Raw genomic sequence first — 23,420 nt, 5'->3', positions numbered from 1 at the left:
AACATTTTTATCTTGTCTTGTTTTTATTCCTCACAGCCATTGAAACACAGAGCACCAGTTCTGAGGAGCTCGTCCCCAGCCCGCCATCCCCGCCACCCCCTCCCAGAGTCTACAAGCCCTGCTTCGTCTGCCAGGACAAGTCGTCTGGATACCACTATGGAGTCAGTGCTTGTGAAGGCTGCAAGGTAGGACTTCATCGCCTCCATGATCTCTAGGTTTCCTCTCAGTCATGATGCATTTGAGGGTTATTTTTCTCAAATATTTTGAGACAAGAGCCCAATATAAACTCCCTAATTACACAGCTGTCTTCTCTATTTCACACATGATGCAGTTGTCCTTTTAATGCCCAGTTTTAATGTTTTGGAAAAAAATCTAACTAATTCAGACTCCTGTCAGCACTTAGGTGTGCTTGATTGAAAAAGAGGAGTGGTCAGACGTACACTTATGTGATGCAAGGTCAGTTCAGTTTATAATAAACATTTAAAAAAAACACTGTGAAAAAGTTTTGCCCCTTTCCTGAGCTTTTTTCCCCTATTTTTATGCTTAGATATTTCAAATCATTAAACAAATTTTAATATGAGACAAAGATAGCCCAAGTAAATACAGAATGAAGCTTTCAATTGAGGATTTTCCTTATTAGGGGTTAAAAAGCCATCCAAACCTTCCTAGCCCCATGTGAAAAAAGTGATTTCCCCCTTGTTAAATCATGATTTAACCTTGATTAATCACATTATTTTGGAAAGCTAACTTCAATTTCACTAGCCACACCCAGGCCTGATTACTGCCACACCTGTTGAAACAAAAAAATCTCTCAAAGAGAACCTGTCTGACAAAGTGAAGTAAGCTAAAAGATCACAAAAAGCACCAAATCATTGATGAAATTCAAGAACAGAAGAATTCAAGAACAGATGAGAAACAGTCATTGACATCTATCAGTCTGAGAAAGGACTCCACTGAATCACAGTAAGAGCCATTATCCACAAATGGAGAAAACTGGGAACAGTAGTGAACCTTCCCAGGAGTGGCCGACCTACCATATTTACTCCCAAGAGTGCATTGACGACTCACAAAGAACCCAGAACAACATCTAAAGACCTGTTGGGCAGTTTTCATGATTCAACAGTAAGAAAGAGACTGGGCCAAAATGGGAGCGTTCCAAGACCACAAAGAGCACAAAACTCATCTCAAATCTGCCAAAAATCATCTTGATGATCCTCAAAACTTATACAATATTGTCTAAGACTTAGACAATATACTGTGGACTGACGAGACAGCACTTTTTGTTTAAAAACATATTTTGCTGGTTTTGGTTTTGTTGGTTTATCTTTGGCTAATATTTGATGATCTGAAACATTTAGGTGTGACAAATATTTAAAAAAAATTGAAATCAGGAAGGGGGAAATTACTTTTGTCACAGCACTGTTAATTTAAAATAGGCAACCTACAGACAGCTCTTGAAAAGGGCCTGATTAAAAGGAAAAAGCTTTATTTAAAAGTGCAATAAAAGGTGGAGTGTTGCCCCCCCCGCCCCCATTTTTCTTTTATATGAATTTTCGAATTAATTCTAATCTTAACACATTAAAAATGAACAGCTTCAACATGTTTTTATCTTTTTCTCTTCTCACTTTCATACTTTTTTAACATTTAGTGAAAAAAATGATCACAACGCATCCTGTTATGACATATAAAACCGTCCATTCATTCTTCCTTGAAAGTATACTTCTCACTGTCATCTTTTCTTATTTCAAAGCACAGTATTTCTACTCCTCCATGACTCACTTTGTCTGCTATGTGTCTAAGACTTTCCTGACTTTTTCTGCATGTCTGCAGCTGCAGGCTGTTCTCTCCATCTTTGCTCGCTGTGCCTCATCTGTGTGAAGCATCTGATAGTCTTAGCAGCGTCACATGTAGCTATCAAAGAGACAAGATGAATAATGAAATAATCAGGCTGCACGGATCTGGACAGGAGGGCACCTGGGTCTGGATCTGGACTGTGATCCACTAATGAGTGATATCAGCCCTAAACACTCCATATTTAGTTACCGTACACATCCTCAAAAATGTAAATGCATCAACATGAAAGTTTCTGAGTAATTACAGACATTCTACAGACATTCAGTTCCTATAAAATTATTCACTTCCTTGGATGTTTTACCGGCAGCATACCGACATGGCATGGACCCAAAAGAATAACCAGGTTTAGGAATTAGAATTGCATCATATGTTTTTACAGTTACACAAAAAATAAATATCTTTATCACTTATGTTGGGCAATAAATGATGCTAATGCTTTAATTGCTGCAGCTTTTTAAATACTTTGAGGACAGTGAACTCAGTTCTTAGTCCCCCAGCTGTATTGGGGTATCAACAGACTACCCACTTGTGTTTTGAATCTTATGCGAACTGTTCCTTTAAGAGCCGACAGTCTCCGTCTGCCGCTCTCAGATGTTCTACTTTTAGAAATTCCTCCAAACATCTGCCCTGCCAGCACTTGTCTGTCTCTTCCCACTTACAGCAGCTGTTGCTAGGCAACAGTGCACACACCCACCATGCACATGGATGTATAAAGATATTCAGGAGGCTTGTCTGGGGTTGCTAAACACACTGTGCCTTTAAATCATGATTTAGTAGTTCTTTTGATGTAAAAGTGGTAAAAATTAAAGTAAAACAGTCATCAGGAGCAGTGATGAACTGCAGTTTTTCTCTCTGCTCTTCTGCACATGTATTCTTCGCAGACAGCGTGTTATTTCTTCCCATGCGGTGCAGTTTTTCCTCTGTGCAGGCAGACTATGGTGTGTCCGCTCTCCTCCCCGCCTCTGTAATTGAAGCGCTGGTATGTGAGGAATCCTTTGGAGTTTTTGGCCCAGAGGGAGGTGGTGATCAGCTCACTCACCAGGCTCTGGGTCAAACTGAGTTCTCCTCTGTGTGTGCCAATAGAAACCTCTGACCTCTGCTCTGACTTTCACTTAAAGAGGAATTACACCTCTTTAAGTATGGACCATGTTTTTCACATATGAATACTCATGTGCTTCCAAAATGTAATGATTTAAATGAACTTAAAACTGCACAGATCTTAATAGCAACCAAAAAAAGATAGAGATTATTATTTTTGTTTCAGATGAAAGGAGTCAAGAGTCTAAAGGAGTCGAGTATTGAGCTAAGAGGCTAGCTGAGAACCTTTAACATAGCAAAGAAATCCTTGTTTTGCCACAAATATGCTTTTAATTGAATCGGTGATGCACTATCAACTGAATAAACCTTGTAGAGTAAATGATCAAGACATGATGAGCTGTTTTACTAAATGGCTCTTTTATGTTACCCACAGTAGCCAGCTCCTGTTTTAGTGCCAGTTTCCTTACCTCCATCCTTTGTGGTTATTTTAATCCCCATTTAAAAGCCAAAATGAAGAGCTGTCTAGGAGTCAAACAGCCAGCTCTACTGAGCTGAGTAAAATGATCTGGATCTCTAAAAAAAATTAAGAACATGAGAGAGGCTTGAGAAACAGACATCTGCTGAGGAAAGATGGGTAATATCAGAGTTTGATGAGCTAAAACATAGCAACACTGTACTGAACCAAACTGGACTGCTTTGTGGAAACAGACAATACAGGAGCATTGTGTGACACTGTTTTTCCAGGCTTTAGACGGAGGCTTTTTTTATATGTTTTACCTGAAAATTTCACTACTTTCAGTACACAAAAGTAGCTTAAGAATTAAGAATGTTTGTATTTTGCACTTGAACACTTGGCATAGTCGTAAACAGCTCAGTCATGGCCGTTTTGATAACCTTTCTCTTTGCGGAAATGGTTGCTTGACCCCCAATGGGTGTTCTTTGCTGGTGTTGAGTCAAAGAACCTTTAGAGAACGTTCATATGATCATTCACCCTTATGTAACTCAGTTTACCAGTAAAGTGTGTGAACAACACTGTAGCTGTAAATAACTTCCAGCAACCTTGTAATGATGCAAACTTCCTGTTTCACCACATCCCAAAGGTGCTCTATTAGATTGAGATCTGGTGACCATGGAGGCCATTGGAGTACAGTGACCTCAGTGTCATGTTCAAGAAACCAGTTTGAGATGATTTGACATGGTGCATTGTCCTGCTGCAAATAGCCATCAGAAGATGTGGGCATAAGGGGATGCACATGGTCAGCAACAATACTCAGGAAGGGTGTGGTGTTTAAACAATGCTCAGTTGGTACTAAAGGTCCCAAAGTGTGCCAAGAAAATATCCCCCACACCATTACACCCCCACCACCAGCCTGAACCACTGATACAAGACTTTTATGTTGTTTACACCAAATTCTGACCCTACCATCTAAATGTTGCAGCTCAGATCGAGACCCGTCAGACCAAGAAACATTTTTCTAATCTTCTATTGTCCAATTTTGGTGAGCCTGTGCAATTTGTGGCCTCAGTTTCCTGTTCTGAGCTGACAGGAGTGGCCCCTGTGGTGGTCTTCTCTTCTGCTGCTGTAGCCCATCTGCTTCAAAGTTCAATGTGTTGTGTGTTCAGATATGATATTCTGCATACCTTGGTTGTAATGAGTCTGCCCATTGTCCTCTGACCTCTGACATCAACAAGACATTTATATCCACACAACTGTTGCTCATTGTATATTTTCCCTTTTTCAGGCCATTGTCTGTAAACCCTAGAGATAGTTTTGCCAGTAGATCAGCAGTTTCTGAAATACTCAGACCAGCCCATTTGGCACCAAAGACTATGCCATGTTCCAAGTCACTTAAATCCCCTTACTTTGCCATTCTGATGTTCGGTTTGAACTTAAGCAGGTTGTCTACGTGCCAAAATGCATTGAGTTTCTGCCCTGTGATTGACTGATTAGCTATTTGTGTTAAGAAGAAATTCAGCAGGTGTACCTAATAAATTGGCCAGTAAGTGTATGTGGAAAGTATTCGTTAAAAAGTGGATAACCAATCCTTATTGGGACAGCTGGTTGCATTTTGTTTTGCTTTTTATTTGCATAAAATGAAATCCTTGGAACTTCAGTCTTGTTTTCTGATAGTTTTATCTCTTCTTCTTCCTGCAATCTCAGGGCTGGAGGCGTTATGTTTTCCAGTCTATCTTGTCATTATTGTGTAGAATAGCCAGATGGAACCCAAGAACATTTAGAGGGATTTTCCTCAAAATTTGTGCTAATGTCCACACTGACTCAAGGAAGAACTGAGTAGATTTTGGAGCTTGAAGGTCAAAGGTCAAGATCACTGGCCGCTACATTTATCACATGATTGTGAGCATGATATCTCAGGAACACTGAGGGATTTTGACCAAATTTTGAGCAATGTCCTCTCTGACTCAAGGATAAAATTTATGCCAAGTGTCAGTTCATGCAGGGCACGCTAGTCATACGCCTAGCTGTGATCAGCTGACGGCCAGCTGATCCGCATTTTTGCTCCCACAGCCAGTCAAAGCTCTTTCTCTCAATGCAGCGGTGTATTTAAATATGATATACTTCTAACTAATCCCTGCTTGTATTAATGCTGATGCATCAAGGCAAGGCTTAACCTCCTCCACCCCAGCCTCCTCCTTACAGCATAAAGCTTGTTGACTCTCATTTTCAGATTGATGCTACTATGGGTTAATTTCTTTTTAACTAAATTTATTGTATTTAGTATGCATTATCATAAATGTATCTATCCTTATGGGGGTTTCGAGACTGAACTGAACCAGTACAAGGCCAAGGTCACTATGACTTGTAAGCGCAACCCTTGTAGAATGCAATGAGAGATTTTTGTCAAATTTGGCACAAACTTATACTTGGACTTGAGGATGAACAGATAAGATTTTAGAGGTTAAAGGTCACTGCATATTGTGAGGCCACATTGAAACATATAGCTTCATATGAGCAATACCCTCTTCAAAGCATTGTCCTTTGAAGTGGTTTTACCTTTGTCTTTTGTCTTAACACTTTTGTCCTTTTCATATAAATATTTGTCTCCATCCAATGCCAAGTTATATTAGCCATTTTTGGAGCTTTACAACCAAACAGGACTGTACTCCCAAGGATTCATTTAACAGCACAATCTTCCCTGGCCTCAGACATATGCCTAATCACTGCTCCAGGTCAATAAGCTCCTTGAAATCTCTCCTCTGACCTGTCACATAACAAAAACAAGAGTCAATAATATTGAGGCATGGCAAAGGTTTAAAATGACTGGAATACTGGTAAGGGAAACCCCCCAACATAAAGATTTACTTTATCAGCACTGTACAAGAAAAACAGCGACGTGTGAGCACAATAGTTTCTTTTATTTCATTCACACTGTCAGAGAATTGAAGAATCATGATCACATCAGTGGATCACATGGCTGTGGGCCTGAGCACCCTGAGTGCTTCCCTAATGACAGTTTGAGACGAGGTATGAAATGAAATCACTGTCAGAGCGCTTCCAAGAAAACAGACAATCTGACAGAGTTTCATCCCATCCATCCGCTCCATCAACGCCACGCTGATGTAAAAATAGTTCAATTCACAGCAGAATGGCCTTGATTTTTGTAACATCCTGACTCAAGAGGATTATGCAGGGGATTATCGCTTTTTTCCCCCCGTGTTGTATTCCTGTCTCCATGGCGAAGGCATTGTTGTCTGCGATGTGAGGGGCAAGCCCCTTCTATTGGGTGGATGCAACCAAGCATGCTGTACAGCTGTAGGCTTTTAGGTAGCGAGGAGAGCCTTTTACTGCCCAGTGAATGTGCCAATTAGAGCCACAAATAGACTCAAAGACACACCGCTGGACTGTGTGAGTGTGTTTGTGCAAAGAGAGCAATGATTTTGTCAGCTGAAGCACTTGTTACTGTCATCTGATGCCCATTCATATGCATGCACATATGCAGCACTGGAATAAACTCTCACAGCACAGAAGGCCAGCATCGGCTCTGCATAACTAAAACTGTTAAACTAATAAGAGCCCAAATATTTGTGCTCTTTTTAGACATTGAGACATTAATGTGTACTTTAAAGGACTATTCTGATGTTTCTAAACCTGGACTACAGGTTTTACATGCATCAGAGCTTTAACAATGAAAAGTGTTGGAAAAACTTTTTGAGCTTGATCAGTGTGATCTATATAAGACGTGCTCTAATGGCTGTGTCTAAACTTAGTTAAAGCTTTCAGTCACATGACCAGCAAAAAGGCCTGGAGGTCGAAAAAAACACATGACAGTAGCAGCTAGTATTGACCACCATGCAGAGCTGCAGCAGAGCATATTTTAATTCTCCATCTCCTCAAGACAATGTATGTTTGCATCACCTCACAACTTCAGAAAAAATGAGATGTCAATTTAAACTCTATTTTGTATGTATGACTTATTTTGGTACATAATGCTGCTGTTTGGACAATGAATTCTCCATAATTAAAGTGTAGGTGAGTGCTACTAAGCTAACATTTTTTATGTCATGCCCAAATTCCAAAAACTTGGGGCATTTTGTACAATGCAAATTATCAACAACAATCTGCAAATGCCTGAGAAGTGAGTAGACCAGTTGTGGGAGAGGTATGTTGTCCTGTTCTTGTTTGATGAAAGATTATAGCTGCTTAAGAGTCCTGGGTCTTCTTTGGGTCTTCTTGGCTTCTTTTTTTGATGTGCCAAATGTTTTTTTTTTTTTTTTTGGTAAAAGTTCAGCATCCAGACTCTTCTATTGTGAAGCCATGCTGTTGTGATTGATGTGGTATGTCAACCTTCAACCTCAACGTGTGAATGGGGAGTGAATTAGTTTGAATGAGTGTGATCTGTGGTATATAAACAAGTGCTTTTAGTAGTCAACATGGTGGTATATTATGTGGACCTGTTTATTCCTGAAGAGCTTCATTCTCATGTTGCAAACTTTGTGTACTGAACATGGAAATCTTCCTCTTGGTATGTGAAGGATTTGCACTTTTTGCATCTTTTTCTTCATAAAGGAGAAAAGCAGCAAAACTCCAATGAAGGATCAATGGAATGTAAAGGGACAGAATTTCTCCAGCATGTAACAGTGATACTTTTCATGTTGATTGATTGTTACTGGACTGAGTTGGTGTGCTGGTCGGCCTCTGCAGACCTGCTGTGTGGACAGAGCTGATTTGAATTGTTAAACTAGTGAGCAGACATATGGGCCTCCAGAAGCACATGCATATGCAACGAGATGACAGTTTCATCTGTGTCGACCCAAAGTCAAGAAATGCTCCAAAGTCAGAGCAGCCTTCACATCCAGTCACCCCTACACTTCCTGATCGCTTGACACCTCTCACTGTGTCCTTCTGAAAACTACACAGAAAAACTTTTCCAAAGGCCTCAGATACTATCACACTATTTTTGATCCATAGGATGAAAGTTGATATGGGTTCCTGTCTTTTTACATACTATCCCTTTATCTGTTATGATACAGAAAATGTCAAATTTAAGAATCACTATAGGCTCTTAGGGTAGTTTCCAATTGCTTGTATTTTGTTATTTCCTTTAGCAACATTTCAGTCTCAAACCCAAGGTACCTGAGTTCTCAAGGAAGAAGAGGCCCAACTGCCTGATTGCCCAGTGGAGGGAGGTGCTCTCCCCCCAATCAGTTAATCTTTATTTTCATAGCGCCAATTTACAATCAAAATACTTTAATAAGGGGAGTCCTGGACTGTATTCTGTATTTGCATTACTACACAGTCAGACAGTGGAATGGCATTGGGTTTTGAAAATCTGCAAAGAAGAAGTAAGAAGCAGCAACCATACAGTATCGTACAAAAGCATTTGACCCCTTCCTTAAATGTTCTAGATCAGTGGTTCTCAACTGGTCTAGCTTTGGGACCCACCACATGTCCCACTATTAAAAATTTGTGTGATGATAGGTGGTGCTGTTTGAACCCTAGATGTGACAGAACAAAGACATTGAGGAAAATAAAACATATAATGAATCCTTAAAAGTATCACAGAAGATTCATGAAAAGTTTCCGGGAAAAACCCCAGATAGAATCCTCAAACTGTGTGTGAAAATTTCAGAATCTTCCTTTGAAAATTCCTGTTATACTACAAGTGAAGATTGCTGAAAGTTTCTGGGAAGAGTCCTGGAAGTCTCTTATTCCTTGTGAACCTTTCTTAAAATTAGTCCCAGAGAAGAGTAGCAAAATTTCAGGGAACTTGCCCAAAGAAAACTCATTAACGTTTTAGGGAAAATTACCTTAAGTTTCCTTAAAAATCAAGGAGAAAAAATCGTAAGAGTTTGGGTAAATTTACAACAGAAATTATTTGATAATTCAGGGTAAAAATGTACAAATATAATTATATCTTTTGTTATCAAAAGCTTAAACAATGCAACAAAAGCACTTAAAAGGCCCTTAGACAAACTCGCGACCCACTTCTGGGTCCCCACCAGTTGAGAATCACTGTTCTAGATCATCAAATAAATTTTAATGTTAGACAAATATTATCAAATAAATACAACATGCATTTTTTATTTGATTTATAAAGGGAGGCTAGCATGCTAACCCACCTGGCCCTATGTGCCCCCAAAAACCTAATAACTGGGTTTGCCACCCTTGGTGGCAGTTCTCGAGCAGTTCCTGCTTCCTTGTGGCATCTAGTGTTTCCACAGCAACAGTAAACATGTCATGCCTGTCATGGCCATTCTGTCATAGTGGCTACCATAAAATGACTGTTACAACACTAAACATTTAGAATTTCTCTGGTTTTAGATACGGCTAGAAATATTTGAGGTGATGGTAATGCTGACGTCAAACTACACTTTACATAGCATTGGTCATTTAGTGTGAAAATCCTACATATTAAACCTTTAATTTTCTTGTCTGAAAAGTGCCTAGTATACCCTTTTTCATGCTGCAGGAATATTACTTTCCCCTGTATTGTTTTGCAGTGAGAGCAGACGTCTAAAAGCAGAATATCTGTTTCAGTAGATATCACTGAGGTAGGGCCTGGGCAGAAAAAGCGTGCAGAGCAGTTGACATCTTAACATTGTTTTGCATAAGCCCTGAAACGTCCATAAAAGAGAGAAGGCTTGAATGTGAACGCGTGTCGTCAGCGCTGACAGGCCTTTAGGGATGAAGACAAAACTTTGAGCCGCGAACACTCCTCCCCCTCTCTCTTTCACTTGTTGGGTCCTGAGGCGTTGACACAGCGGGATTAGTTTGATGGAACTGGTTTGACAAGCGGGAGACCATAACCTCTTTGAATAAAACACAATTCAGAATGCTCACACTGGAAGAGAAACACTCCTCCATGTGAACCCTCGGCCCTCGCTGCTCGCTGTTTTCTGCTCTAAACCCACAGAGAGGGGATGGATGAATAAACTCACCTTCACGACTGATTTCTTAACAAACCAGTTTTTATTTCATTCCCAGGGCAGAGCCGCTGACACCCGGGGCCCAACATAAAAGTAATGAGCTTTTAATGAAGGAAAGCATGCTTCACTTTTCAGAAAATACCTCTGATGAATTTACTGTAGAGTACAATAGACTATATCTCTGTTTGTACACAGTCATGTTGTGTTTTGCAGGCAAAATATGAGCAGTGTTGAAAAACCACTGATGAATTTACACAACTGCAGAGAAAAGTTTGCAAAGTTTTTCTGAATTTCTGAATTGCCATAAAGTGCAGCCATTTATGCCATCTGCATGAATTGAGTCACTTTTGTTTCCCGTTTCTACTGATTTGATGATCAGAAGTTTCTCTGTGAGCACCCATGAGGAGAATTCTATCATTTAAGAGAGTTGTTTGTGTTAAGTATGCTATTCTATCTTGTTACTGCTGATTCTTTTATGAGTTTCAAATACACCTTGAATGTAATTTAGACTACAATGAACAGTAACTTAATGTTAATACCAGTACAGCCACCATCCCCAGTAATGAGGGACATCATAATAGTGATGTCTGCAAAAGGATATAAGAAGTTTTGCATCCACACTGTGTGGATATTTGAGGATACGCAAGGCCGATGCATCCAACAGATGCAGGTATGCGTCCAGCCATCATGCATCGGCATAGCTAACAGGAAGTATATCTACAGCCTTATGTCTTTGCTCAGTTTTGAAGTTATCGTGTTTTACAAAACTACTGACTTTCCAACTTAATAATAACTGTTTAGTCACATTTGTAATTCTTTTATCTGTGCAGGGAAAAAACAAATAATCATCTAAAAGTATGGAGGTGTAAATTTAGATCTTATAAGGAACTGCACACAGCATGAACCCCTCCTCTCTCTGTCAGAGGGGATTTATCTCTCTGGTTATTGAGACATACTGCTGACTAACACACAAACACATGACTAAGAATAAAACCTCTGTGGTGGAATGATGCATAATATAGGAGTTTATAAATCTGGTAACAGGAATGAATATTCATCTCTGAATCTCTTTGAATAATAAAAGACTGATTTTGGGATCTGCACAAACATTTGTTTTGAGTTTATTTATGTGTCCCTGGGTGAACAAAAATGCACATTCATCTGTCATTTACATAAAGAACACTTGGTGTTTTTTGTTGTTTGCCATAATTATCGTTACTGTTCCCCTGGGTTTACATAAATCATCCACCTCTCACATCATAAGCCTCCTCTTAGGGCTGGGTGATAGGGACTAAAATTCATATTTCAATATATTTGTAGTAGATGGCAACACATGGCATTTATCTGGATATATATTCTGTAAAGACATACTAAATGATTGTCACAAAACCACTAATATAAACTCTGATGTGGTTCTAGTAGAAATCAAACCATACTGAAACCTGTTTGACACCATGGCAATGAAAATAAAAGACCTTGACATCCAATATTAGGCTTTTTTTTCTTAACTATCAATAAATTTTGAACAAACTCCTTCACACTGTCTTAATTGTAAAAAACAAAAACATTCACATTATGTGTGGACATTTTGTGAGTCAAAAATGTTATCACATTGTTTCTAAAAATACAGAAAGTTGATATACATTATGATCTTTATTTAACATAAAGACAGGGTGGTTAAAACATTACATATCCCTGTACTGGATGTCTAGGACTTCTTTTTTTGCTGCTGTGGTTTCAAACAGGTATCAATTTTATGTATCAGACCGCTGACCCTTCCCATCCCTGCTCTCCTGAGCACATCAGCATTAGACACATGGTCTTGCCAACAATATCCAAAGATGAGCGAAGAGAAGTTTCCATTGATATAAAGTGCGACCAATGAAATTAATAAAATGCATAATCTGACATGCCTGACAAACCGTTTTACACATCCATATCAGGGGAAATATGTCACACCTGTCTGAACAATACCCTACAGACCAGTGGTTTTCAACTGACTTACCCCAGGCACCCACCGCCACCTGCTGAAGGACAAATTGTGACCCCTATTTCTCACATTTTTTAATCAAAAGCAACATTTTCTATTGAAAATGGATCAGTTTTGACTTGAGATGAGACAACAGATGCAATGGTAAAAACACATGGAGATGAAAATGAAAGCACATCATAGTCATTTTGCCACTATGCTGCTACCCACTGAAATTGCTTTGCAACACACTTTAGGGTCCTGACCCACCAGCTGAGAACCAAGGCCATGGACAGTGTTAGGGAAGGACAAAAAAGGTCTAAGCAATATTGTCATTCTATTCTATCTCATCTGAAAATTCATCGGTGTATCATAAAATCTGATGATATTTCCCAACCCTACCTCCTCCTACAGTGCGCTTTCAGTCTTTACCTCCAGCTGCCGCTGCAGGATGGGTTGACAGAATGCAGAGATAGAGAGTGAAAGTAGGACGTGGATCTGCTGCTTCTCTGCCTGTCACCATAATCTATACAGCTCCCCCACGGCTGACGCACACTCCATAACGTGATTTGTCAACGTTGTGTAACATAAAAGAAGCGTGAACGCTAATAGAGAGAGAAAATCAAAGAGAGAGGGTCAGGCTGCAGAGGTGTGACAGGAAATAGATATGATTGTTGTGCCTCGACATCTCTCTCCTCCCCGCAGAGCGACCTGCTGCTCGGCTGCTCGTACCGACTCGCAGATGGGGACTTGATTTTCATGTGTGTTTCCTGGAGCGTGTGTGTACTTTGAAGGCAGGTTGTCAAGTGTGTGTGAAGTCAAGTAACGATATGTGAAGTGCTCTTTCACATCCTGCTGCAGAGGCTGATTTTCTGTTTGAGGAGCCGGTGCTTTCTTGGGTTTGTCAGGAGAATTAACACTCAGCTGCTAAAAGTGGTCTCCTCACTGTCAATGAGGCTCTTTAAGTTATTAGCTCTTATGTGGGAGTTTATCATAAAAGAAACCCAGCAGAGTTTTCATTATAAACATTATTGACAGCAAGACTGCTGAAAGAACAAAGTTCAGAGTTTATTTTACTTTAATAGTAATTTAGAGAGGTAATTATGATGTCTTTCAGCAGGGTTGTAGAGGTACCCATCATGTGAGAATTATTTACTAAACTTAAGAAACATCTAAAAGGTCAGTGTGAGAGCAAGTCTGCACTTTTATTTGTATATTTGTGGTACTTCACCATGCTGACAGAAAGCCATTTCCTCTAACAGCACATACAGTTTATTTTTCATGCATGCTGCAGAGTTGAACAGTCTGCTGCCAGGTTGTTGTATCCTCTCATAAGTCATGGGACAAATCATTAAACCCACTGAAGCAGAAGTGTAACCAGTTGCAAGGGCATTGGGCTTGCAGGCCACTGTAAAAGTCTTCCACTATCTATTCTATTCTGGTTTTTCTTTGGTCTCACTCCTTTTTTCTCTAACAGCGTCCTAACTGCACTACAACAATGCAGCATAGAAGCAGCCTTGATGCAGCGTAACATGGTGCACAGCTTATGAAAGCCCCTGCCATCATATAAGAAGATTGTCCAATAATTATTCTAGTCAAGAATCTTACTTGTTTTTTCTCTTCCAATATATTGTAACAACTGCATGTGTTGCAAGCGTGTATCAGTGACAAATCGGCTTGATTACATTGATTCCTATTGTAGCATCTCACCAGCCTGTCGACAATGTAGCGCAACAAAGCCGGTTAGCATTACCGCAAAACAAAAGGCAAACGCACGGCAAACATGGGGTGTCACCATCTCTGCTGTGCAGCACAGCACAAGGAGATGCAGCGTCACAGGGTGACGTGCAGTGCTTCACAGCAGAGATGCAGCTGTGGCACAGCCTGATGAGGTGCGCTGCTTTTGAAAGCTTTTGCCAAACTTGTCCAACATTTACTCTAGTCCACTGTCTTGTTTGGTTCTAACATCATGTCCTAACTGCTCACAATGTAAAGAGGCATAAGCAACAAAATCTGCTTGATTACACTGGTTCTTAATGTAGTATCCTGGTATGCGATGATGCAGAATGTGATCATGCAGAAGGCGACAGTGCAGGACATGACAGGGCATGACGCTGACTCCAGCCTCAGTCCACTCCTTGTAAAGCACTTTTAAGTTCTTGAATCTGTTTTGTTTAACAGTCCACTGAAGGCAGAGCACATCCATGTTACTTGTGCACCTTTTCTTACCACACTTTTCTCTCCCAGTCAACTTTTAATGAATAGGCTTTGATACCGCCCTCCCATTCAACAATGACATTCTGTGGCTTACCCCTCCTTGTGGAGGGTGTCCAAGATTGTCTTCTGGACAAGGGTCTAGTCAGCAGTCTTCCCCATGATTGCGGCTGTGTGCACTGAACCACAGTGAGAGAATGAAGTTTCAGTAAACCTTTGCAAATTGGACTTTTTCACAAAATTGTATGAGATGAATCAAGATTACGTGGAAATGTAATTTTCTGAAGTAATAATAGGAAAATAATGAAAATAGATAATAGAGTCTGCTTTTGTGTTTCACTAATTAAACCTAGTTCATTTTTTGTCTCAGTAGTTGTCATTATTGGTACTTGCGTTAATATGAATCAGTGAGAATAGAGAAATTTATTAAGATCAATAAAATGTAGAAGTTTGGGCTTTTATATTCACATACTCCTAGTCTAGTTCTGTTGCCATATTGAATCCGCCACTACCAATATGGCTTCCATGCCAACGTACGACTCAGCTGGTCAGTTTTATTTCTATGATTGCTATTGCATGCAACTTCTCTCCTTCATATTGTTTGATTTGCCAACTTCTTCTTCATTTGTTATTTAATAATGGTTTACCAGATTGTTGTTAGCATCACTGCTGCGTTGAGACATAGTTGTTGTATGACAGTGTGACAGTCAGGGATGGAAAGTAGCTTAAAACATTTACTCAAATTACTGTAACTGAGTAGTGTTTTTGGGTACTTTAAGTTATTTTAAGTACATTTTGAGATCAGTACTTTTATTGTTACTTAAGTAAGTTTTAACCATAGTAACTGTACTTTTACTTGAGTACAATACTCTTGTACTTTTTCCATCTTTGCTTACTGCACAGTAGCACACAGAGAGAAAATGATTCCACATCACATCCCAAAACAGCTGCCATTTCAAATCTGGGCATGGGGGGGAGTTCCCCGACATGTCCTTGGGCAGTGTTTAGATGTGTTTGGATGTCGCCTATTTGTACAGTGATGCCCACTGGCGTTCTTAGGTCAAGGTTTTAGTGGACTGATGTCGTTTTTTGATGTGAGACACATTTGCACCGTGTGAAGTGAAGTTATCCACTGAGTTAGGGTTCCTGGTAGTGCTTTAGGTGCTAGAAGGTGGACTCTGCTTTGTTGTTGCCAAAGAAGACCCACCCTGACACAGATTTTCAAGAGTTACTGTCATAGTTTTGTCATTTTATAAATCTATTAACACTTGTAGTTAAACTATATGTAGAGTGCACTAATATATATTCGAAGTCTTCAATTTAACGCTGTATGAGTTTAATACTGTCAATTTTCTGTGTATATTTCTTCATTATGAGATCTATTCTCTTGTTGTTCTTGCCATTAAGGAAAGATTATATTCTACTGTACAAATCTCAGTAGCCACTCAGTACTCAGCACTTGAAGTACACTTTAAATTAAATGCTTTTACTTGAGTAGTTTTATAGACCAGTACTTTTACTGTTACTTCAGTAAATTTTAACCAGAGTAACTGGACCGGACTATGTAAGTATAATTGTCATGTACTTTTTCCACCTCTGGCGACGGTTTGGGTTGAATACAAATACCATCATACCCCTTGTTAGTACTTAAAAGATAGTAACTTAGCTTTTTCTATAAGTTTTGGGTGGAAATGATAAGCTTAGTAGATGTGACTTTTTTGTTGTTAAAATGACAGAAAATTCAAAACTCAAAAACATGTTCATCTTCATCACAACCCTCTGTGGAAGTTTCCCCAGTATAGTCCTCACTTTAGAAACGCCGTGGTGTGACTGTGACAGGTCAGCAGCAGGCCTGACTCTGTGTGCTCTGTGTCAGTGTGTAAGTGAGCAGAAAGGGGGCCTCCCATTTCAGAGCCAGGGAGCTTAAAGATGGCTTCTGATCACTCCGGGGGCCCCCAGCAGGTCTGGGGGCCGAAAGATGAGCGCTGAATGGAGAGCGGCGACCTGAAGAATAGGACCACAGTGGGGCGTCTGTGGAGGAGCGGGTGATCTGAAACCTCCTCCGTTGTCTTTCTCAGCTCCAGCTCTCTCTGTCTCTGTTGCTATTCAGAGCGGGCCGGTGAGTCACACAGCTCCTCTGTTCACTTGCTATCTCTCCTTTTTTTTTCCTCCTCTTTTTCTACCGTCTCCTTTCTGCTCTCCCCTTATTCTCCTTTCAATCTGTCCCGTATCTGCTGCTCCATCTGTGCACTTCAGGTGCTCGGATGGACAGATAAGCACTGATTGGGTTACTGAGGCGGGGGTGTGGAGTGCAGGAGCAACACAGAGGAGAGGAGTGGGGGTCTGAGAGAGCTCTCTCTTGTTTTTCCGTGTTGTAGCTGTTGACTGCCGCTCTGTTTGTGCCTTATCTGTCGAGGTTTCACATTTGCAGCAGTAACAATACAGCTCTTTGTGAATTGCAGGTCCTTTTCTGTTCCGTTGTTCGGTTTCTTCAGTTGATACAGCAGGTTGAACTGCTGCATCACCCCGGTGTCCCCAATCGGCATCTGCAAAATGTCAACTTTTAGCTTCAGCAAAACCCACATGGCACAAACTCACTCCTTGATTTCTTTGCGGGAGAAAGTGTTTCTATGTTGAATGCCTCATAAAGATTACAGATTGTTCGACTTTTATGGTCTGAGAAACACTTGATAACCGTTGCATTTCATTTTTCATCCAACAGAGAAAACATCTGATAACAAAATAGTTTTATTGACAATGCTGAGAGTGAAGTCCCTTAATAGAAGCAACATTGTGAAACTTTTTTCAATAACAAAGAGCTTTTTCCATGGAGTCCATACAATCTCTTTCTGCTTTCAGCCTATTCATCAACATCCTTGAGTCCCAATAGATTTTTATAGTGAGAAGTAACAAAAAACAGCTTTAAGTGTTTAAAGGGGACATATTTTACCCTTTTAAGACAAGTTTATTTTACTCCTAGAGGTCCCCAAAATATGCCTGTGAAGTTGTTGCTGAAAAAACTCTACTATAGGACTTTTGCATGTCTAAAAACCCCTCTGTTTCAGCCCTGCTCAGAAGGAGCTGTTTCTGTGTCTGTGGCTTTAATTGTTAATGAGCTGTCTGACTCCGCCCCTGATCACACCCCTCTCAGGCAATGGATGTGGCTCACCTTATGATACAATGTTACAGACACTTTTATCCAAAGCTAAGCACCTGACTGGCATTTAAACCATAAATCTCCCAGTCACAAGTCAGCAGGGTAACCCACTGAGCTATCCAGCATCTCAGCTGGCAGCTGAGAGGAAGATCAGGAGACGAGGGCAAAACTTTCTTCCAAGCAGGGAGGGCCAACCGAACCTGGGGGGCGGTTCTAACTCTGCACATGAGGTCATGAGGGGAAAATCTGAGAATGGCTTATTTCAGCACTAATTTTCTGAAAGGTGGAGAAAGAGAGGGGAGAAGGGAATAGATTTTTCTGGTACTTCAGGGGACTGTGGACAGGCCAGGGGCACATATTTTTGTTAGAAAAGCCTGAAAAGTGATTTTGCATAATATGTCCCCTTTAAGGTGGTGATATATAGCCATTTCTTTCAAAATGTATTTCACCATGGTGTTGGTGATGACCCGGGATGAAGGTATTATGCTTTCAGGGGTCCCAGTAATTCTTCTTGCAATATGTGGAACAAAGATGCAGATGTTCAGAGACACCTTGTATGCTGACATCAAGACTGTGTCTGTGGATGCTGAGATTACCTACCTTGGGAGCATAATCCAGCGATCAGCTATCTGTGAGGCTGAGGTCAACCACAGACTTGGACTCGGGGGGCTGGTGGGTTCGCTCCCCTGGTCTTACTGTAATCTTTAGAGGCCTGGACTTTGACTGATGGCCAGAGATGGCCAGGACTCCTTTGTGACGACTTCTATTTGGCCCGTTTTGGGTAATTTTGACAAGACCATGTCTCTAATGCTGAAGTCTTCAGGAGAGCAGGGATAGGAAGGGTCAGCTGCACTTCACATGGACACTTTCCTGGGCCTGATCCAGTTCACCACATACTGGATGCCCAGGACCCGGTGGGTTGGACCAGACCTCAGGGGCAGCTGTGTGCACCTGGAGAGATGGGGTATGGGCCTGGCACAGACCTAGAGGATTGCCATCAGGAGCTTGATGCAGCATATGCTCCCATATGTGACCCGATCATATACACAGAGAGAATGAACTGAAATTTCAGGAATGTAAAGATATTTTCTGGAAAGTGCTGTTAAGATAAAGAACTCAGGTGTTTAATACCAAAAGAGTACTTAAGTAATCTAAGACCTACTCCTGCAAGAGCTCAAGAGATGTCAAGAAATAAAACAGGAACTCAGTGCCTGTCGAGGCCTTTTTCAGTTTTGTGTTCATATTTGTATTATGAAAGAAAGGTAATAAAAAAGATTATCGTCACACTGTTCACACTGTCTTTGGCTAGGGGGTTTTGTCCACTGCATTTGTAGCATTTTCTAATGTCCAGCTGGGGCTTTGGTCATGTGTCGCTGACCTTGTTCACCTCTCCACTCTGTTCCATTTACCAGGTTCTTTCATGCCATGTACTGTAAATCCACAATGTCTCTGTTTGCTTCCCCCATTGCTTATGCAAACCCAAGTGCTTTTTCAAAAGTCAGCCTGTCCTCCAACAGCAGTCTCTGCTATATCCTGTCTTCATTTATGCCAGGGGTCGAAAAATCTCTCAACTTGTCAACATATCACCAGCTTTCTCAGTTCTGCAACATAATCACCCACACTTTGCATATTACTCTAGTGCCCTCTGTTGGCACTAAGATGTGACAGCAACTTCAAAACAGAGGGAGGTCCCCAAATTATGGCATCTTAGGATTTGATTGAAAAGCTGTACATATTTATAATTTTTTTTCATGGCACCATTTTTTTTAACTGCTACACCCAGGACGTCTTCTGAGAGATATCTAACACAATTGGAGCAATGGTGTGGTGTGTAAATCGACATAGACAGACACACAATTAGTTACAGTAAGTTATCCGAGCTCCTCACCACGGCTCCAAGGCTTAGTCCAATTTCATTTTGACAGCTGGTCTCTACAAACTCATTTTTTAGGGCACTAAAGGCCATGACCATAGGCGAGGGTTGGAATGAAGACTGACAGGAAAGCTTTGCCTTCTGGCTTGGTTTATTTCTCACCACCACGTTTCCATGGGAGAACCAGAGCCTCAATCTTGAAAGTGCTAACCCTCATCCTAGCCCCTTCATACTCTTCTATAAACCACTGAAATGCCTGGTGAAGTCCCCGGCTGAAGAAGCCAACAGAACCACATCATCAGCAAAAAGTAGAGACATTTTGAGCTCGCTGACCTAGAAACACTTTTTAGGTCAGCGAGGGCAGTTTTTAGTACCTTTATATTTAGTGTATTCTGGAAAACAATAATAATGTGAATTCCTTTAAACTTTGTTACAAGACGAAACAACTATCAGGGCATTCATCTTCAGTTAAGATTCAGTTTCAACAAAAAATAAAAATCTCAGAAGTTTTTATGTGACAGCAATCCGTGACTTCTTTTTGTGTCATGTCCTAGAATAGGACAAATAAATTAGCCTTATTTGTTGTCACACCGCTCTGTCTCATCTCATTCTGCTGGTAGAGTCCCTGTCCTGAACTCTGCTGTGTCTTTCCAGTGAACCGCAGGTGTAAGTAATAGCCTGGACTGGATAAACTGGATAAATATCAGCCACCATCCCCTCCCTACTCTCCTCTCTACCTCTACTCCTCATTTTTCTGGAACCCCCCAGGGTCTCCAGTGTCCTCTCCACTTTCCACGGCAGTGATAAGATGTCGACACGATTAAGAGTGAAAGCTAATCCGCTGCTCTCTCTCTCTCTCTCTCTCTCTCTCTCTCTCTCTCTCTCTCTCTCTCTCTCTCTCTCTCTCCTCTCGGCTGTACTGAATGCTCAGGCGACACAAAACGCCACGGCGAGTCCAAAGAGTCGGACAGCTAGTGGATGGTAGGAATAGAGAGAGAGAGAGAAAGAGGAGGAGGCCAGGTGTACAAGGGGTTGGATTGTAACTAAATAATTAATAGGCGGCACTTTCGTTTTTTAATCTGTAAATGAGAAGGCCTAAGATGTCGGGGCTGCTACTCTGTCACCCGATCCCCGGCCCATTAAGATAACAAGATGTTGGATAATGATCTCGGTTAAGGTGCAGTTTATCAGTCCAGGGGGAAGTGGCCCCGGCTCCCAGGTGGCTGGGCTTGTGTCCCCTGGTGCCCTGACAGTACATCGTTATGAGGCCTTATCTGGGGAACAACACAGAGAGAGTTCTGATATGAAGAGCGTCGTGATGGTGCGATCATATTCACTATTAAGCTTACAGTGAGCACTGATTATAGCTGGACAATAAAACCCTTATACAGTATTAAAAGCACCGCACAGTACTTCTGATGTATATTCCATCCATCCATCTTCTATACCACTTTTCCTGTTGGGGGTTGGGGGCTGATGTGTATAATGTATGAAAACTACATCACTTTTGATAAGCTGTTAGATATCAATAAAGATACCAGTCAAGATCTTAAATTTGTTCTGGTTTCTAAAGATAATTTTGTTAAACATGAACATTGGGATTATTCTTGGAAGTGCAATAATAATAGCTGTCATGTGATGCCACATGCACATCAAACTGCTGCTGTACACTACAGACAAGTTTCAGAACTATCTTGGTTGCCACCTTCATATTTTGGCCAGTTTAATTTAGATTTTTAAATGAAAGAAAGTTGCTATTTAAGTGAATTTGCTTTCCAATTAGGAGAAAAGCCCGGGGTATAAAAATACAGCTGACAGTGATCCTCAGAAAATCATTAGCAAATGTAAACTAGCTAATATTAGCTAATTAGTACTCACCTATGGTTTATTGATGAAGACTTACTTGCCATTCCCTTTCAAAAGTTCCCAGTTCTTCCAGAAAAGTTGATTTTAACACCCAGAGTGTAATTTTAACTCCATTCTGAATGAACTGGTCTTCAGTGTTGGAGTTATTTTAGTGTTACCCATTCATTGTTAGTACAACTCTGTATAGAGTCAGTTGATCTGAGCTCCATCCAGCGCCATTTCAAATCCAGGGATAACAAGGCAAAGTTTTCCCATTATGTCCTTGGGCAATGGTTCCTTAACTTTTTCTGTTGAATTGTTTTGCCAAATCTTTCAGCTGAATGTGACATAAATTTACAGTAAAATTGATATCTCCGCTTTTTGAGATGGAGAATAAAATGTCTGGTGCTGCAGCTCCACATAGTGTCCAATGATAGCTGCTACTGTCCCAAGCCTTTTTGGTAACACTCTCTATGAATTCTGATTAAGTACGGCAATAGAGAGAGGATGTTTCCATGGCAACATCTACTGTTTATCTGCTGGTAAGAAATAAAATGGAGAAATTAATTTGCTCATTTTTATTTCTTACCTTACGGCACTAAGGAGAGCAACCGAAGTCGTCATGTTTGTATTGTTTTGTTTGAGAGCCTCCTGGTGGCAAATTAGACATACCATGTGTTTAGACATGACTGTTCACTTTGAATTGTTTATACTGTTTAGTTAATGTGTTTTTATGATTTCTGAATAATTTTAACTTCTAGTGTTTGAATGAATGTCACGGCTTCTTGTTAACTGTATTTGCATGGACTCTGTTTTTTCTTCACTTTACTTAAAGTGTACAGTGACGAATTTTAATGGCTTATACTAAATTAATTATATCTGCATAAAAAACAGGAATTTTATTACTTTACTTAGAGCATCTAATGACAACTTACAGTGACTTTAAATGACTTTATAACATGTAATAACACATTATAATTACTGTATTATAGATGCAGTTGTAAAGTATTTATTAATGCTTATACCTAAATGAACACTGGTTATTATAGGGAAGGAGGCATAGAAAGTGTTACCGCATTGTTTGCCCCCCAGCCCTCTGCAAGGTCATGTGACTGAAAACTGTTCTGGATAGTTAGGGTCCTGGTCCAGAATGGGTCATCGTGTGTGTGTTAACTATTTTATGGTGGCACTGTTTGAATGGTGGCATTTTTGAAAGGCCGCACGCCTCCCATTCTAAGTTTGAGGTTAAATTTGACTCAAATTCAGATCAGTATGTCCAAAAAGTGTTTTTGACTGCCGTCACACTGCAACCCTTTATGCTCAGTTCTGATGTTTTTTTGTTTGTTTGTTTGTTTTTTGACTGTCACTTTCAAAATGAGGCCCGTATAAGATTCCAGCTGACTCCACTCATAGTGACAGTGGCTGCCTGTCAACTTCATGTTATAGTTTTCTTAGGTAGCACTGTTTGCCTACTGCATCATGGTTTTGTTGCTCTGATTGGCCTGCAGAGAATCTGACTGACAGACCATGTCACCCTTTGAATTTATTTTTAGATGTTCTGCCCTTCCTGAAAACTGTCTTTTGGATGTTGTCCAGATGGTATAAGATAATTCATGTAGATGTGAAACAGTCTATCTGAGTTTCCATTGGTCCATGTCCCTATTATTTGTAACTTTTCTTACTACACAATATATGGGGAATATATGACCAACTACTATCTGCTGCATCATCCACAAACTCTCCATCTCAGCTCTGTCTTCTTCTGCATCCTTGTGTTGGAGTTGTGAATCATTCTCTTCATGTCCCCACTGCTCAAACCTCTGATCCTATCATTTGTTTAGCCCAGCAGCACCTTTACCTCCCCTCCCCCCACCGCTCTCCACCAAGGTAAACACGTCTGTACAACACTCGGCTCGAGGGTGTCCTTTGGTTGCACATTTATAAGCTTCAAATGAGTAAACCCTGCAGGACACTCAGCGGTGAATATCAGAGCACTCTCAGGTCAGCACTCAGTCCTGTGGAGAAGGAAAGGAACAAAATCAGAGACAAGGATGACTTCTACAAGAGAAAGAAGAGCTCAGAAA

At 40.6% G+C, this 23,420-nt stretch overlaps 1 protein-coding gene across 3 annotated transcripts in view; it reads left to right on the top strand.

Moving 5' to 3' along the window:
• LOC121523944 (retinoic acid receptor beta-like) overlaps window positions 1-23,420 on the top strand; it is a 195,354-nt gene that overhangs the window by 97,303 nt on the left and 74,631 nt on the right. For all 3 annotated transcript variants that reach the window (XM_041809035.1, XM_041809036.1, XM_041809038.1), the window contains exon 2: window positions 37-185. In XM_041809035.1, the coding sequence (XP_041664969.1) occupies window positions 37-185 (149 nt within the window). The remainder of the gene's footprint in view (window positions 1-36; window positions 186-23,420) is intronic.

This window comes from Cheilinus undulatus, linkage group 16 (genome assembly GCF_018320785.1).
Source record: "Cheilinus undulatus linkage group 16, ASM1832078v1, whole genome shotgun sequence".
NCBI classification, from domain to species: Eukaryota; Metazoa; Chordata; class Actinopteri; order Labriformes; family Labridae; genus Cheilinus; species Cheilinus undulatus.
The sequence above is the reverse complement of the archived record's forward strand: the minus strand, read 5'-3'. Positions and strand labels throughout refer to the sequence as shown.